General features: G+C 36.3%; 1 protein-coding gene and 1 non-coding gene across 2 annotated transcripts in view; one reads left to right on the forward strand and one right to left on the reverse strand.

Annotated features, from left to right (window-relative positions):
- The window catches only part of Smp_160500 (nalp (nacht, leucine rich repeat and pyrin domain containing)-related), a gene marked incomplete at both ends in the record, with an annotated part of 63,042 nt that overhangs the window by 33,251 nt on the left and 9,986 nt on the right, over positions 1 to 19,805 (forward strand). Inside the window, 3 exons of the mRNA XM_018792893.1 lie at positions 964 to 1,136; positions 2,608 to 2,829; positions 17,830 to 18,182. Coding sequence (XP_018647460.1) covers positions 964 to 1,136; positions 2,608 to 2,829; positions 17,830 to 18,182 — 748 coding nt within the window. The remainder of the gene's footprint in view (positions 1 to 963; positions 1,137 to 2,607; positions 2,830 to 17,829; positions 18,183 to 19,805) is intronic.
- Positions 13,280 to 13,351, reverse strand: Smp_tRNA_02199_Pseudo_TTG.1.1. The gene has a single exon. It is a non-coding gene (tRNA).

A 19,805-nucleotide genomic window follows, 5' to 3' on the forward strand; every position in this document is an offset into this window, starting at 1 on the left:
GACTCTCCGATACAATACAACATGCACCAATCAAATCACACTTGACGGAGAAGCTTTGGAGGATGTGGAAACCTTTACATATCGCTGTTTACACTGGGTAATGAATAAAGTTCATTTATTGATTGATCTACTTTTTTCTCTCTCCCTGTTCTGTTAAGCTATTTGAATGCTGGTGGGTTAGTTGTGAATAAAACAATTGTTTTGGTATACAGATTTTTCTTATAATAAACAAGACATTATCTATAAAACTACATTTCTCTGTGACAATAATGATTTAATGCAATTAGTCCGTTTGATAAATTTCGATAGTGTAAACTTCGTCTTCTTATTACACAATAATGATTACTCTTAACATTGATATGTTTTTAAGATGAGGCACCAATTATTAAAAAAAATCCACTGTTGACATTCATATCCGTCAGCTACAAATAACTGCCGCTTTTTTTGTTAGAAAAGAAATCGAAGAATTTGATTTGTACTGTGTCTTAGTGAATTAAACATTGGATCCATCAGGGAGTTCTAATATTGTTCCTCTTGTATCTGTTTACACAGTCGGACAACATCTCGGGCCTCATTCAAATGATGGTGTTAGTCACTATTGAGAGCTCATTACAAGAATATTAGCACTTAATTTCCAAGTTATATTAATAAATTATTTCTATCATTATTGTGTTGATCTATATTAGGGTGGTAAATCACTGATTTTGTTTGCATTTTTGCATTATTTGTCATAGATACGTAATATAAATCTTATTCTTTAAGAAGTCACCATTGCTCTGCATTTGTATTCACTGTTCAAGGAAAAAATATATCCCAGAGTGAACATCAACTTTGAGATGCAGGTACATCCAGCTTAAGAGTCCCAAATAGGACGAAACGCACATCCTGGATTCCACTGCTAGCAACTATCCATCTTTGCTTATCACAGTTAGTGTTTTTATTTTTACTTTTTATCTCTTCTAGTTTATTTGGAACACCTGGGATATCTATAACAACTTTAATAATTGATCATAATCCAATGTTAAGAAATGTAATTGTATCAACTAATTGTCCATTTCCATCATGGATTCGAATACTTCAGGCTATTGCTCAACCGGCTTCAGCAGTGGTTAGCTTAACAATTGATTTACCTGAAAGTAAGTTTTTCATTTTCATACTTAATAGTTAATTCAGTCAGTCAATCACAACGTAGAACTTCGTACGTACGTACATCAGTTCGAGTTGCCTAACCACATTAGCACAGAGATACAGTTGTCGATTCAAATCCCATAGTGGTAGAAGTAGTAAGAGTATAAGCATTAATGTGAAAGATTAGGGTTTGAAGATGTTATTGAAGGAGCATAATCCAGTGAAATAAATTTGGAAAGAGAAAAAGATAGAGACATGAAGAATTCAAAAGATTAGAATTTAGGAGAACACAAAGAGTGGATGCACCTTCGCCATTGCAAACGATTTGGAGCCATGTCATTCAAGGTCTCTAACCATCGATTGTTATCATCTCGCGGATCCCAACCTGCTAGTCTACACCTACCAACATGGCTCAGTCCACTTGTCAGTGACTTCATCGATTTGTGCCACGTTTTGGTTTTGCCGCCCCTAGCTTTCTTCCAACCTACTCGTACGGCATAAAACATTGCACGTCGGGGCAGTCGGTGGTTGGGCATACGTAACACATGTCCCTGCCATCTCAACTGATGAAGTTTCACTACTTCATCAATTGATTTGCCATCCTTACCTAGTACCCGTTTCCTAACGACTGTATTGCTTACTCGATGGTCCCAGGATATACGAGCAATGCTTCGAAGACATCTATGGTCGAATACTAGTAGCCTACGAATATCCTCTACTCTTACCAACCATGTTTCACAGCCATAAAGTAGGACGGAACGAACTGCTGCACAGTAAACCCGTCCATTGGTTGCTAGACGGATATCTCGCCCACGCCATAAATGACGAAAGTTGGCGAAAGCTAGACGAGCCTTCTGTATCCGTGCTGAGATTTCGTCACACACCAGACCACAAGGGCTGATGAGACTCCCAAGATAAGTGAAGCAGTCAACACGCTCAACTAATTCACTCCCTTTCATTAGTTCAGTTGTCGATGCAACCCAATCCTGAAGTGACATTTTGCACTTCGAGGGGGAGAATCTCATCCCTCTGAATCGGGATGATGAAAGTGTTATCTCTAAAAGCATGTCAACGATAAATGTAAACAAGAATGAAGAAAGTGGACAGCCCTGACAAACACCACTTGAGGTAATCAATTCTGATGATAGTTCGCCATAGGCTCTAACTCGACCAGTTGTGTTCGAGTAGAGAGCTTTTATGAGGTTGATGTACTTATTTGGTACTCCTTTCAGTGACAAACACTGTCATAGAACCTCACGATCAACGGAGTCGAATGCCGCCTTAAGGTCAAGAAATACTCCGATTGTGGTACGTTAGTTAGTTATTCATTCATTCGGACTATAATTTCTACGTTCATTTCTGAAAGTGTTTATCAGTTTAATGATTCGTTTCATATCCATCATACTCTTTTATTCCCAATTATGTTTAAATGATATAACTATCGCTATCTCTTAAAATCTTCTTTGTTTTCCCCCATAGTCCCCGATGATGATTCAGATGCTTTAACTGCTGCATTCACTTCCGTAGAAGCAAAACTATTACCAGCTATATCCTCGACACCTTTACAAGAATTAATTATTATTCATAATGATATTATGATCAATAATTGGAGTTTAGAAAATTCTTCTTCTAATCATCATAATCAATCAATGAAATATCGTTTCCTTTTTATGTTATCCAATTTATTTAATAAACGATTTGGTAAAATGATAAAAATTACTAAAAAAAATTTTCGTGTCACATTTAGCATTTTGTGATTTTTTTTTATAGATATTTTTTTCTTTTTTAATGTTTTCTATTAATTATTTATTACTAATATTATTCAGATAAATATATATGTTATCTAGGTAACATATTTGGTTATTATTGTTTTATAGGGTTGAGATCATAAGGCAATTGAAGCTAGATCACCATGGAAGGCATGGAAGCACTGAACGACCGTTTCGTCCTATTATGGGACTCATCAGCAGTGCGTATCCACTATCCCACCTCGCTAGATTGGAACCCAGGACCTACCAGTCTCGCACCAGAGCACTTAACCGATAGACCACTAAGACCACTGGAATGACTTCGATTTATTCACTGCTTATTTTGTTATGCTGATATTGTATGCCAAGTTACGTATATTAACTATAATCGACTGAACAATATAATATTAGAAATAATTATTGGCTAGTAGTTTTCTGGAGTTCTTCCGAACCACTATCAGTTTACTGAGTTATCGTATCAACTTCACAATGTCGATGTCCTAAGAATGTTCAAAGTTTAAATGATAATAATGAGTTTATGGTTATATAATGCTAAAAACCTTCAAAGCATTTGTGTTGTTTCTATATTATTTTCAGAAGGGGTTTTGTGGAGTTTTCAGTATTTTTCAAAGTTGAGATCATGAGGCAATTGAAGCTAGATCACCATGGAAGGCATGGAAGCACTGAACGACCGTTTCGTCCTATTATGGGACTCATCAGCAGTGCGTATCCACTATCCCACCTCGCGAGATTCGAACCCACGACCTACCAGTCTCGCACCAGGGCACTTAACTGATAGACCACTGTCTTGAGATTTTGGTTTTTTCATTCATTGAAAAAAAAATTTACTTGATGTTAAATAGAGTTTCAGGTCTAATAATGGGCTCATTTACGAATGGTCATCTTTCTAAACTAAGTACATTTTGATCTTTTTAAAAATATATCATGCAAATTATTGTTTCCAAGTGAAACTTTTCATTTATAAATCTAAGAGATAGCGTTATTTTGTAGTCACTTATCTGTTATCAAGGCACTACTGTGTTCTACTACTACTTAAATATGTAGATAAACAGAACATACATTGACGTATTTAGTTTAGCTTGGACGATTGTTGGTAGTTCGGTAAATTAACCATGTGGAAACAATTCTCAACACGATCTGGTGTCAGTTTGAAAAGCAAGTACATGTTGATTACTATGGATTAATTGAGGTTTGTGATGTAGACAGAAATACTATAGGGCTATCAGCATAACGAAAATTCATTTTTATATGATTCAACCCCACTATCAAGTTTTCCATGAGGATAAAAGTATTTTCCTCTCAATGGATGTTAAACCATGACAAAAATGGATTGTTTGTTGAAGTCATTAGCACCCTGATTCGAATTCCATTATACCTACTTCAGTTCAATAAATGGTATTTGATGGTGATAAAAAGTAAGCATCACAAACTAGTCTCGACGATATGATCGTGTTCTTAGTGTCAATTGATAGAAGATTGATAATATCGTGTAGTGAAGGTTCCTAGCCATACCTCCAGTCGGTCATTGGTGTCCTATCTCCAAATAGCATCGTTTTTTTCTGAATAGGGTTTTCAGAATTGTTCGGGAACTTGTCTAATGACTGAACAACCGTGAGATTTTACAGTCTAACAAATCAGGGGATAAGTTTACGTTTAATTATGATAAGGCCTCGTACAATAACCCGGTGTTTGTGATTCTTCCGTTATGGTTGCGGTGGTAGAGCTAGACTATATTGGTGTCTTTGAGATCAACCCGTCGAACAGCAAATTACAATGCGGTATTTGTATTACGTTAAAACGGTAAGATATTGAGTTTTCAACTGTTGGAATCTTAATCCTATTATCTTAGACGTTATGCTCCCAAACTAACATCATCTCTAGATTCAGTCTTCTATGCACGTCATTTCCTGAACTCAGAGGTATAAGATGGTTTTGATCAACAATCCGGAGTTCTATGAGCGATCTACGATAAAATCACCCGATTTATTTAAAATGTGAAATACTCAGTAGAAGGGTATGTTTGATTCCTCATTGAAAATTGTAAATAAAGGCAGAAAATGTTAGAGAGTTAAGATTTGTAGTCAGAGTCAGAAGTTAAAATTTAGTTTCAATGTTAGAAATCAATCTGTTATACAATGGTTAGAGTTACAAATCCCTCCAATATATAGTATTCTTTGTTTCCAGCCATAAAGGTTAATGAGTTTTTCAATATGCGCGAATGAAGTTCTTTAACGCAAAGTTTGTATCAGGAGTAGGTAATTTTTGTGGTTATGTCATATTCACTGTTAGATTTCATGGTAAAAAAATTGATTTTTGGAAGCGCACTAGATACCAAATACCGTAAATTTCTACGTAGCTCATAATAATAAACGAGGGCGTCTCACGATTGAGTTGATTGAGCTGTTCTTTGCAGTACAGAATGCTATCAAATGACTACTATGTTAGAACACAGTAAACTACTGAGTTAAGCACTGTACAACTCTTGATTGAGATACAACAATTAACTTTGAATCTTTGGTGTCCATTCAGACTACAGAATAGTTTCATCGGCGAATGAGCGTAATAATAGTCGATAACATGAAATTGTTAGTGAGTTCCATCATAAACTTCTTCCAGATCTGCTAACACACTATTATTGATTGATAATATTGAAGTTATGTTGGTTGAAAAGATGGCATTTCCAGCTTCCGATATCTTTGTGATGATCATGTATAAGCTGATTGATCTTTGATTTTGTTATTTCGGTACCTCACATGGAATCGTGAAGGCCAAAGGAAAAGAGGAAGACCAAAGAAATGGAGACAGATATAAGAATGAACAAAAATTGAATAGAACTAGAAAGGAAGGCCCAGGACAGAATAGGTTGGAGAATTCTGGTCGGCGACCTATGCTCCATTGGGGGTAACAAGAGTGAGTAAGATAGTAATCTCATGAACCCAATGAAATACCATATCTGCAGGTTCTTCAGGACTTCAGAACTTAAGTTACCATGTGGTGGAATAGGATGTAATTGAGGTTCATGTTATGTGAAACTGTTAGGAGAGGTTGGGAATATCCGTAATAGGTTGTGGCATTTGGAATATCAACGTCATTACCGTGTTATTAACTGATACTAACTGCGAACCAGAACCACTGAACAATTAATAACACAGGAATCCGTTTATTCAACAGTTACAGCAAGTTCATCCACTGATACAACCGTTTTATCACGATTTCAATTAAAACTACCTAAATAAAAGTAATTGGAATAAATATCTTCATATTTTCGTTGGATACTCTTGATGACTCAGTACCCTAATTGCGAACTCGAGGTCCCACTCGACTTAACCACAAGAAATAAATGCAACACCATGGTCCACAGCAATCGATGTTTCCAGGCAGAGCTAGCGGACGAAATCCAAACTAACACAATATCTCTTCAAACGAAGGGATATGTATGTTACCGGAGAACTGAAGACATTTCATTGATTAAAACTTTTATATTGAATAATATTAATTTGACTGTTTTTGAACGTCTTTGTTTTACTCATCTACTGATTATTTACATCATTATTTTTGGACATTTAAATTTCTCTTTGTCTTTGGTTTGGTAGTTGAGAATTTTTACTCCCGGAACCTACAAAATTTAGGGTTTGTTTAGTAATTGTTACAACTACTGTTAGAACGACATTTGGGTCGACTATTTGTAAATCGCGAATCAACATTGATGCATAAATTTGAGCTTTTTGTTGTTAATTTGGGCTCGTAAGTTGCAAATAGATCGATATATCCTACTTCATTAACAGAAGAGAACAAAAACTTGAAATTAACAATGTACTCATAAAGAGCCAACTGGCAAATATCTTACTAATTTGGAGGTGACAGAGATCATTGATCCGAACTTCGTGGACCAACTAAACCAACGTCCTGCGCTCACAGAACCTTCGCAATTCTAGTGTCAGCTAATGACCTGGCCAATAACCAACCAACACCCTGTTTACTAACAAAAATCCTGAAATTCTTGAGCCCAGGAAAAGTTACCTGGATGTGACAACATTCACTTTATAATCTTGAAGCAGTGTACTGAAGCCATTAGTACTTGAATATGTTAACTATCCCGACACTCGCTAGACCCATACTAGCTACCAGGAGGATGGAATTAGGCCACTCCTTTCGCAGTCTCCAGAGGAGGAGAGAGGTTAGACCCAAAATTTTACGGACCAGTCGCCCTGCTTCAAACACTCTTGAGGGTAATGGAAGGACTGTCCAATAAACAAAAGGGACAATACATTGACTGAAAACTATTTTGAGAAAAGCAGGTCCTTCATGTTCAATCTTTCAATGACATGGAACGACTGGTCAAGCTTATGGGACTATAGAATACCGGCCAACAAAACTTTTCTAAAGAAGCTTACAACAATAGGGAAGTCAGCGACAGACAAATAGGTAAAAGTCAACCTGTTGAAATGTCATTTATCTGAACATTCTATCTAACGGGACGCGAACAACCTACGTCAACCTTTGAAATCTTCCTCCAACTGTCACTTTAGAGCGCGATTTCGGGCTAGTGGCCATGAGCGTCTTGGAAAACAGCTTAACTATAAAAGTAGACATTCAAGGCGAATGCAACTCTTTACTTAACGAGAAGACAACTTGGAGCAATCATCTAAGCATTATTTCTCACACTTCAAAACATACTCTCCGCCCCACTTAGAAGTCCACAACATTGTTGCCTACTTCTGTCGAAAGGAGGAATAAATGTTTTGGATAAAGTACAGAGTCAGTCAACAAAGTGAATTATTTGGTAAGAGAATAAATTTTACTAAGATAGGCTGTGAAACTCGGGATTACTCTCGCCGAGCAATGGAAGAATATGAGGCGGTTTGACACACAGCATGCTAAGTACGTCTAATCACCCTGAGTCGAACACCCTACTAGAACATTAACATCATACTCCTCGACGTGACCCTCGAAAATTGCAGATCAAAGAGGAAAAGCCAGATAATCCTCCATTTTTCTTGTTGAGAATTTTCTTCAAGTTGCATCGCTGTCCCTGTTGAGGTGACTGTAGCTTTCCTAGTGAATAGTTTCAGGAGGTGACTCGAAAAACACGAACTCATCCACAGACTACTTCCCCTTTGAACCAGCTGTATCGGATCTATGTCTCGTCACTTGCCTACTGTTATGTTCACAACACATCACTAACTTGATCCTGTACAACTTATTATCGTCTTTCTCCCATTAATTCTCTTGGCTTCGTCTTACTAAACACTATCTATGAATTTATTAATTTATTATTTTCAAAATAACCTCTCAGACATCGAATTATCACTTTACAATTTTCACACTGCAAAAAAGTCGATCTTTTGCCTGATTATACGATAACTGATGGCATCTAGAGATCTTACTGCTTTGAGACTAGTGCTTTCACTCGAATTACAGTTTGTACGCCTCCTCAATTAACTACTACAGTAACTAAAATTAATGAAGATGAGTGGCTTGATTTCCACCTAATAAACATTACCAGATACATGAAACTGTATTGAAATAAAAGGAGACGATAACAAAGGAATCGACTGCGTTAGACCAACTCGTCACAAAGGTTTTCGATATATTTGAATTAAACTTTGCATATTGGATATTTACAACCTTGGTAATCATAACAACGAGGTGTGGTATTTTGAATTTTGATCAAATGGCTGAAGATGAGAAAGGGGATTCACAGGTAAAACATTTCTCATGTCTCGTTCAAATTAAATTTTCCATCAAACTGTTATGGAAGTTAATTTTCGTTGATATTTTACAATTGTCTCATTTTCGAGTATCCAAGTTTTAGAGTAATAAACTACTTTTCAATACATTTTCCCGATTATTTCTGATGATATAGATTTATTTGCTGATGTTTTTAACTATGGTGTCTACATAGTGAATGTTTCTCGAAAATATTTCATCGGACGTCGAGCAATATATTATTGATTTGCTAAATTAAAAAAATTTTTGAGTTTCCCTTACGTCAGTAGCACAAAATCAGGTACTAGAGTAACTTTTTGAAGCTTTATATACCTTTTCAGATGTGATGGTTTAAGCGATGAGCACATAGCCCTATGTTAACCACAACTACAACCGAGTAAATAAAGCTTGTTTAATTAGTTCAGTTTTGTTATTGTTTTCAACCTTTCTTTTTCACTAAACGAGGGGTCTAAAGATTAATGGCTTTTATGTTACTGAACAATATTTAATATGATGATATATAAAAAATGAGGGAGAACATTTGAACAGAAATGAGTAAACATAACAATGAAACAAAATTTAGATGATAATGAAGTTAGACGGACAAAAAACATTAGTAGTGTACAAATTAAAGAGGAGACCCAAAAGTAGTCACTGTCGTCTCATGTTGTTACCAACTGTCCCGGATAGTGTGTGGTTCTACCGTGCGGAGCGCAGACTTGGAGAACTGCTACAACCATCATCGAAAACGCACAGGTAGTAATAAACAATTGTCTATGCAAGACACTGAATGTCCGTTAGTTAAATACCGTCAGCAACAGCCTGATGTGGCAGAGAACAGATCAGCTTTTAGGTGAAGAGGAAATTAGAAAGAGACGCTGGAGGTGTACAGGACATGCACAGTGAAAATCATCAGACTGCACCATGAGGCAAGCGGTTACATGGAATCCTGAAGGGAAACGGAAAAGAGTAAGGCTAGTGAACATATTGTGTCAGAAGTGGAAGGTAGATATCAAAAGAATGAGCAGAAAATAGAAGCGATTTCCTAGGACAGAGTTGGATGAAGAATGTTTGTGGGCGGCCTATGCTCGTCCACAAGAGTTAATCAGCGTAAGGAAGTACGTAATCGGAAGTAAAGTGTCAATGAGGCCGAATCAAATTCAGATGACGAAATAGCAGAATTCTAATTTATCAAGATATTTTTTCGTATGAGTGAGAAAACGTGGAGATAAGTAATTAGTTGCTTTTTAGTAAACTTGGTCACTTCCATTAAAGCTACGAAAACAAAACTAAGAAATGTCAGATTAGTCAATAGGAAATGTTTTTGTGGTTGAAGAGCAGTAAACACTGAAAAATCCAGTGAGTTGCTGGTCTTTCAGAATTATGCACCATATTTTGAATAAATCAGCTTTATTTGGTAAGCTAACTATATAGAAATATTCCCTATGCAACCTTTCTATTAAAAATTGAGATCTAAAATGTCTCATTGAAAAATTGTCTGTTATAACACGTTTCTATTCAAAGTAATATGTTCAGAGATTGCTTGGAAATATCAATATCCTTGTCATATCATTAATTACTATACCTTGAAGAAAATTCAGACAGGAAAATGCTTTTAATTATTAAGGTTAAGCGCTTATGTTTGTTGGTAAAGCCAACGTTATGGGTGTAAGCAAATTTAAGGAGTTTTCGAAAGAGAAGTAAGAATCACTTGAACGAACAAATGACGAGAGTTATTTCATTTCACGGACAAATTGTGGAAAATTATTTCAGTCTGGGAAATTTACTGGTAAAGTAATTCATATGGACAGTGGATTTAGAATGACTTTGTTTCACTAGTGACCAAAACTTACGGACGCTGTAACTAGGAGTCTCTACATATTGAATTTCTTTATTGGATGTAAAAGATAGTTTATCATGTATGTTGAAAATAAAGATTGAATTTGGTTTGAGTCTCCTTTTTAGTTAAGAGTCAAGTTCAAGTTTATTACATCTGGACTTATAATTTAAGGTACAGTCGGTCCAGAGATTGCAGTGTAAGTTGTCTCTGGCAGTACTAACAGTAAACGCGCAGTATTCAAGAAGTGGTTGAAAACATGCTTTATACATTAAAATACGTGACTGTTTGTTATATAGGTGACAAATTATGCAACCCACAGGATGTTAAGACTTGTAGGTCTGTTTCGAGACCTGTTTTGATAAGGATAAATTGTATGAATACCTGAACCCTAAATTCAGTACTGTATGTAACTTGGATGACACCTTACAATTTATGGTAAGATCTGTGTTGAGTGAAGTATTACTAAAGCAGATCCATCCACATTTATCCGTGTTAAGCTTCAACTTCTATTTTAAGCATCACTGGGCTACCTTTCCGAGCTTCATGCTGATGCAATTTTGCATGATTTTTAGCTCTTGAGGAAAAAGTGAGTACACTACTTTACGGTCATCTATATGTTGAAGAGGCTTACCTATACAGAAACAACCGCAAATATTATTTATATAAACTAAAACGAGCAAACGACCTAAGACAACCTTGCATTACACCACCTTTGAACGGGACAGCATGCAACAAGGAGTTAACTTCTATTATTTGATGTCGTTGGCTGGAGATAGAACTAAACCAACCAAGCAGACAATTTTCGGCCACGTAAGACGCGAGTTTGCCGATAAGAAGCTGGTAGTTAACCATTTCTGAAATCTTTAGAAATGTCAAAGTTTATCAGTAAGACTAGATATACCCGGTTACATCGAGTAAACACTAAATTGGAGAAATCAAATACATTTCCTCGCTTGTCTATTAATGGTAGTGAGGCCCTGAAGTTATTCTTAAGTATAATTTCTTAAAAGTGATTTAGGGTGTATTACTTATCTCAGTTTTGGAATCAATCTGTTTTTCAGTTATCACTTTGGTCTTATGGTCACTGTGGTAGTATTGGACCTGTCAATGAAACATGTTTTCCGGTGTTTTATGAGAAGTTTGATTCTATTATGAGATTTTTATAGCCATAAAGAAAAGAATATATTTCTATGCCTTTTTGTGGAGTCAAAACTTTATATCATTCATCTACTAATCAGATGACTCCATTGAATATTCTCCTAAACCACAGAACAGAAGCAAGTTATTAAAAAAAATCTAAAACGCTAGTAATAGGTAAGTATAGGCCTTTTTAAGCAAATGTTTAGTCTTTGTCGATAATTCGTAGGATCGGGTAAATTTTTCAGTCAGCTTATTCTATTTTACATTGCTCAATTAAACTTATAGCTAAGAATTCCTCTTTAATCGTATTTTCAAAAGCTAAAGAACACTCATCTTAACGTTAATGATAGATTAGAAACCTCTTTTTATGATCAGTGGGGTTATTGTGGAAAGCGTTCAGGATTTACTTGAGATTATCAATTTTACAAAAATTAATGTACTTATTCATGTATGATATATTTTACTTCATGTTCATTCGCAGACGCAAGATGATACGGATTCAATGGTTAATCAGCAAGTTGTTAAGAAAGAAATATTTACGTCTCCAGTAAATACAGTTAGCAAGATGCAAAGTGAAATGCCAATACTGGATGAATTGATCAATCTGAAGTCACCTTCAAAAACGAAAGAAAAGTTTGAAAATTACACATCTGATCGTAGAATCATGCGTCGGATTGTAGCTGAAGATCCCAACTATAATTTGACTATTGTACCAACGTTGGTTGATTTATGCTTAAAACAATGCATAGAAAATTTTGAATGTAAGCAATAACTCTTCCATGATTTTGGGGGACTTTGATTTAACTACTGATAATGTTCAAAGTAATATATTTCTAAAATGAAAAATGAGCGGTGTCAAAAATGAAATAGTTTATAGATCAGAAGGGGTTTTATGGAGAATTTAGTATTTTCATAGTTGAAAGTGAGTCAATTGAAGCTAGACCACCATCGAAAACCTGGAAGCACTGAACGGCCGTTTCGTCCCATTATGGGACTCCTAAGCAGTGCGCATCCACGACCCCGCACTCGCGAGATTCGAATCCAGGACCTACCAGTCTCGCTCCAGAGCACTTAACTGATAGACCACTGAGCCGGCATCTCGCGAGTGCGGGATCGTGGATGCGCACAGCTGAGGAGTCCTATAATAAGACGAAACGGACGTCCAGTGCTTCCAGGTTTTCGATGGTGATCTAGCTTCAATTGACTCATGATTTCAACTATGAAATAGTTTTGTCAAAACTCAGCGAATTAATTGATGAGTGAGTTACTGAGGCTAAAGTAATGATGTTTTCTAATACAACAGTAAAACAGAATCCGGAAAAGACTAAAAATTAAGAAGTTAACAACAACAAATTGAATCGCTAAGTCATTATTCATTTCCTAAATTTTATTTACTTGTATGAATGTTACAATGTTGTAAAAACTTATTTCTAATGATAACATACTTGCTTGAACATTTAACTTATTTAATTTCATTTAGTACTGTTTGTTTGAATCTTCCCATCGATGTGTTAGGACTGCAACTGGTCAGTCTCTAATTGGCATATGTGCATACTGTGCGTATTGCCTCGATATATCCTAAATTCACAAGCATTGTAAGCAAAGATGGATAATGGCTAGCAGTGGAATCCAGGACTCGCGTTTCATCCTATTTGGGACTCGTCAACTGGATGTACCTTCATCTCAGAGTTGATGTTCAATCTGGGACTCGAACCCAGTACTTTTCGGTTCAAACGCTATCGCGTTATCCACTCGGCCACTGATTCCTGATAGCCACTTGCTTGTGCAATGGGGTGAAGTTTAAATTCATTTAGTATTGTTTGTTTGGATCTTCCCATTTATGTCCCAAATAGGACGAAACGCGCGTCCTGGATTCCACTGCTAGCCACTATCCATCTTTGCTTACGATTTAACTTATTTATTTGTTAAAATACGGACTTAGATTAACATATACCTCCTAATATAACAAAATCTTGATGGCAGTGATGGTCTATGGATAGTGTAAGGTATTTTAGCAAAACTTATGTTCTCGCAATACAGAATTACATTAATCGTTGTTTAGAACGATTTACTATTTATGCTGGTTAAATCACATGCGACTACGGGAAGCCTATAGTAACTGATGTTTTTGGTTGGAACATGAACGGGTTTGATAATTTAATGCTAAGTAGTGATGCATGTATATTGATCTATCTTATTAACAAGTATAAATTTTGAAGAGATGTCCCGTCAGGGACTAACATAAAGCAAGGGTCGTATCAGAATTAAATTCTTATCGGTAGTTATCCACAAGTACTACAATCGATATTGAGATCTTCAAGATACTCTTCTTACTTACTTACACCTGTAAACCCTCATGGAAGACAATAGGCCTAACACAAGCATTCTCCATCCAACTCTGTCCTAGGAAATCGCTTCTATTTTCTGCTCATTCTTTTGATATCTACCTTCCACTTCTGACACAATATGTTCACTAGCCTTACTCTTTTCCGTTTCCCTTCAGGATTCCATGTAACCGCTTGCCTCATGGTGCAGTCTGATGATTTTCACTGTGCATGTCCTGTACACCTCCAGCGTCTCTTTCTAATTTCCTCTTCACCTAAAAGCTGATCTGTTCTCTGCCACATCAGGCTGTTGCTGACGGTATTTAACTAACGGACATTCAGTGTCTTGCATAGACAATTGTTTATAAATAACTGTACATTTTTGATGATGGTTGTAGCAACTCTCCAAGTCTCCGCTCCTCATGGTAGAACTGTCTTGACGTTCGTATTGAAGATTGTGACTTTGATACTTGTTGACAGTTGTTTTGAGTTGTAGATTATGATCAATTGTGGGAATGGTGTCATTCACTTGCCAATCCTTGCCTTAACATTTACATCAGATCCTGTTTGTTCACCGAAGCTGCTGCTCAGGTAACGTGAACGTTTCCACGTTTTCCACTGACTTTCTGAATTTTTGATCTGGTTTTCTGTAGTGTGATTCGGTGAGACCCATTTAGCTTTGTGTATCCGTTTGTGTGGGAATATTGTGCCACCTATAACCAATTTGTTTAATGCACATAAATTCGCAAATCTCTCACCGTTTTCGTTCCTTTCTCTCAGTCCATGTTGTATCATGATAACGTCATACCTGGTGTCGTCCATTCTGACTTTGGCGTTTAGGTCTCCCATTAGGATGGTCAGGTGCTTTCCTGAGCATTTCGCTATGATCTGTTGCAGCCTCTCATAAAAATGATCTTTACCGTCTTCATTGCTATCATTGGTGGGTGCATAAGATTGTATAAAATTCATTGTGATTTCCTCCTTTGTTTAAATGAATGCCTCGATGATCTTGAATTCGTGAGATTTCCATCCTGTCAGTGCTTTACTTGCTTCTTTGGTTAGCATCAGAACAACTCCTTGAGTGTGCGGATCATTTTCTTCTTCATAACTTGAGTACAGCAGCATTTCTCTCGAATTTAACATTTTCTATCCAGTTAGAGTCTTTTTAGTGGTTTTAGGAACTAGTGAGCGTCTTACGTTAGCTACCGATCGTTACTGTATATAATAACTGTTATAATAGACTTAATGATAATAGATGTGGGTGAAATTCATACACAAACATTCATGATTAAACCAACAGCTTTTCAATAATCATATTCACTTTTAATCATTTAATAATAAACTACCATGCTTTGATATGTCTATGCTTTGTTGTATGATAAATGATGACTAGAAGAGGAACATGTTCAGCTAAATGTTCTCCTTTATGGTATTCATAACAATTGTCTATAAATCTGGAAGCACTGGACGGCCGTTTCGTCTAATTGTGGGATTCCTCAGAAGTGCACATCCACGATCCCACCTCACGAGATTCGAACCCAAGACCTATTGGTCTCGCACGCAAACACTTAACCTCTAGACCACTGAGCCGGCATCCAACAGTGTTAATGGCTAACTTCAACTAATCCACAAAATTAAGCGACATATCCACCATTGTCTTCAGTGATTTACTATCTCACAACATACCCTGTTGAACTCCGTTCTAATATTAACATTGAGTAATTGAAAGAAAGAGTATTAATACTAATCAAAGTAATTATTCGAAAATCAAGCAGTTGCTATGTTGCATAATATATAAAAAGAGAAGAAAGAACTAACAGAATATTTTGATGAATGTCCAGTAGTATAGTAATTATCAGAAGGGGTTTTGTGGAGATTTAGTATTTTCATAGTTGAAATCATGAGTCGATTGAAGCTAAACCACCATAGATAACCTGGAAGCACTGGACGGTCGTTTCGTCCGATTATGAGACTCCTGAGCAGTGCGCATCGACGATCCCGCACTCGTGAGATTCGTTTTTAGTATAGTAGTTATTTAAAAATCAATAGACGAATGTTGAAAATAAGTGAAATACAAAGAGTGGAAGAAATACGAAAATAGTTTATCAAAATTCTGCTACAAACTCCGCTACACCGATGGTCAAGGTAGCGAGAGTGGTTGTACAAACGTCTTTTGGATACAAAGGTTCGGTTTGTGAATATGGATTCCAATGGCTTTAGCAATGTTCAAAAAGATGAACTCGTTAATCTTCTTTATTTACTAAATGTAAACATGAGAATTCCCATTATATTCTATAGTCATTCATCTAATGATAGGATCTAGAACTTATTGTATTCTTTGAATATCTTCCATTGATTATATCTGATGTGCGGACGAGAATGACAATGATTGGTTGTCTTGATGAGTCAGACATTAAATAGGATGAGAGGTGTTATATGTGTTATATATATTCCCCTATCCTTATTATGTATTGACTGTTCCTTGTTGATGGACTGTTCCTTGTGTCGGATTTTGGTGTGGAAATATATTGACGTTATAGTCAGGCTAATCTCGTGTTCTTGATCTGAGTTGTGTGTTGAAGTCCTGTAGAATAGACACTGGGTGGGAAATCTAGTGTAGATATTCGTCTAAGGTAAATTAACGTCCCACATACGTGTAAGAAGTGAAAGTACTGTTATAACAGGAAACCTTAGCGTTATAACAAACATCCTACAGTTTATAACAATATCTAGTTTATTATAAGATTGTAAAAGGAAATAATAATTAATGAATCTGAATGGGTGAATAATTGATTCTTTAGCTAACCTTATGTTTTATAATTGAATGATAAAGTTATAGGTTATATTCGTCACATTTTGATTTCAGCTAGAAACCACTAAGAACTGTAGAATATTAGGCAGCTAGTTTGTCCTAGTTGGAAACTTTACAGCGGTGTGAACTCCTGAATTGATAGGTCTCATATCTGACGCTTAACCTTTAGACCAATTAAGTGAAAGTTCACTGGTACATTACTAACTTCAGTCATTACTATCATCCATTGACATTAATAACAAATGTTTCAATCTCTACATGTCTGAGCTCTATTTATCACGATTTTTCACTAGAACCTCAAGAATATCTTAAACTAAGTTGGGTTATTCAATTAGTATTATTTGTTTGAATCTTCCTATTGATGTTTAGGACTGCAACTGGTCAGTCTCTAGGCAATACGCACAGTATGCACATATGCCAATTAGTGACTAACCAGTTGCAGTCCTAAACATCAATGGAAAGATCCAAATAAACAATACCAAGTGAATTTAAACTTCACTCCATTGCACAAGCAAGTGGCTATCAAGACTCAGTAGCTGAGTGGATAACGCGATGGCGTTTGATGCAAACGGTACTGGGTTGGAGTCCCAGATTGAACATCAACTCTGAGATGCAGGTATATCCAGGTGACGAGTCTCAAATAGGACGAAACGCGCTTTATCCTGAATTCCACTGCTAACCACTATCCATCTTTGCTTAAGTTGGGTTATGTTTGCAAATTAGCTGAACTTAAGAATTTTACCATTAGAAGTTAATCCAGTAGTTAAAATGATTAAGCACTTACGATCAGACCTGAAGACCTTGAATTCGATCTGTGGTGTAGTTGTACACTGGTGTACATCATTGATTTTTAATAATATCCTGATTGAAACCAATCTGTAACCATTACTTACTTACTTACTTACGCCTGTTACTCCCAATGAAGCATAGGCCGCCGACCAGCATTCTCCAACCTACTCTGTCCTGGGCCTTCCTTTCTGTAACCATTACTATTTACAAAATGAATCAACCTTCATGGAACTCCTTTTGATTCATGAAATTATTCACTTCATTATCCACTTACATGATTATCACTTCTTTCACCAAATTTTTTTCTATTATTTCAAGATAATCCTATACCATTTATGTATTTGAATGAAAAACAAAAACGTCAACTATTAGATTGTTTACCAACAAATTTATCATTAAAAGTGACATCTCATATTATTGATGATGACTCATATTGGACACGTTGTTGCTATGCTAAATGGTCAATTATTGATATAACCTATTATGATGGATCATGGAAACGTGCATATTTTGAACGTTTATTAGAAGAAATTATTGAAACATTCGTGCCTGGTACAACATATGCACCGCATTTATATGAATGTGTTAATTATGCTGCACCATATGTTCAACGTCTTAATATTCGACAACTTTTGCCGCCATTAAAACAAAAGAATAAACAAAAGAAATTAGTAAGCAGTAGTTTCTTTTCTAATTTTTTCTAACACTACACATTTAAGGTGAAGTTAAGATATTTTATAACTTTGATGGAGGTTTGTTCTCTGAAGTTTATACTGATGACGTCTTTCAGAAGAATGATGAAAGCTCTACGACCAAATCATCCAACTTTGATGGAGTTTTGTCCTCTGAAGTTTGTACTAATGATGTTGTTCAGAAAAAAAAACGATGAAAGCTCCAACGACCAAAAATCATCCAGTTCAGAGAACAAAACTTCATCAAAATCATCCATCTGAGTTATAAATCTTCTCTTCATCATCTGAAGAGATTTTATAATTACAACAAAGATTTCAATAGCCTTTTGATGGGATTGTGCTCTATGAGTTAAGTGGTTTTATTCTATAGTTTTGATTGTTATTATGGACAATATCATTATGGTAAGCAGAGATGGATAGTGGCTAGCAGTGGAATCCAGGACGCGCGTTTTGTCCTATTTGGGACTCGTCAGCTGGATGTACTTGCATCTCAGAGTTGATGTTCACTCTGGGACTCGAACCCAGTACCCTCACTTCGAACGCCATCGCGTTATCCACTCGGCCACTGATTCCTGATAAACATTTGCTTGTGCGATGGGGTGAAGTTTAAATTCATTTACTATTGCTTGTTTGAATCTTCCCATCGATGTGTTAGGACTGCAACTGGTCAGTCTCTAATTGGCATATGTGCATGCTGTGCGTATTGCCTAGATATAGCCTTAATTTACAAGCATAGCAAGCCACCATCCGTCTTTGCTTAGCGCTTTTTAGTGAGTTAGTTTTCTACGGGGTGTGGTCTGTAACCCCGTGCCCAACCCTCCTCCTTTACCCGGGCTTGGGACCGGTGGGAACTATAAAATAGCTACAGGTGGGGTTAAAATTTGACCTTGGATGTTGTCAAAGAGAATTTTGGAAACAAAGAAATCATATCTGAAGCCTGCTCTTGATTCTTTGTGAAACCAGTTACATGGAGCTAATTCATTTTCACATATATCCTTCGAGAATGAATAATTAAAGCATTGACAAGTCAGCAGACTTAATTGCGATGTACTTCTTGCAAGTGCAATAATACAGTGTACGTTGTTGATTCTTTTATAGGGATTTGCAGGCTTCCAGTTCAGAACTTTGTTTTGTGGTTAAGCTGGTGTGTCATACTTGTTTTTCATACGGATACTGGACCTAGTTCACGAACCTTTATGTACAGACAGATTATCCTGAAGACTGTGATAGCTAAAATTCTTGGCAGTATAGGCGGAAATACCATTCCTAACTTTCCTGAAACTAAAACTGATGGACATTACAGCACAGCTTTGGAAAGAGTCTAACATGAATGACAATCTTAATACTTGCAAACAGGGGTTAGGCAAGGGTAATTAGTGGACGTAGTCTACATGACCTTACTGAAGCATTAGATCATGTGCTAAGTGCTGGGTGCGAAATACAAAGTTCCAAGGATTCCAGGAGTTCTGTGTCGTTGAATGTTCAGCGACTCACCACTTGTCTAAACATATCATATAGTCATAATTAAAAATTTTCGTGTAATAACAGAGAGGGATTAAAAACAATGCAGAAGCGATACTGTAAAAGTAAATGTAGATAAAA

This window comes from Schistosoma mansoni, chromosome 1 (genome assembly GCF_000237925.1).
Source record: "Schistosoma mansoni strain Puerto Rico chromosome 1, complete genome".
Classification (NCBI taxonomy): Eukaryota; Metazoa; Platyhelminthes; class Trematoda; order Strigeidida; family Schistosomatidae; genus Schistosoma; species Schistosoma mansoni.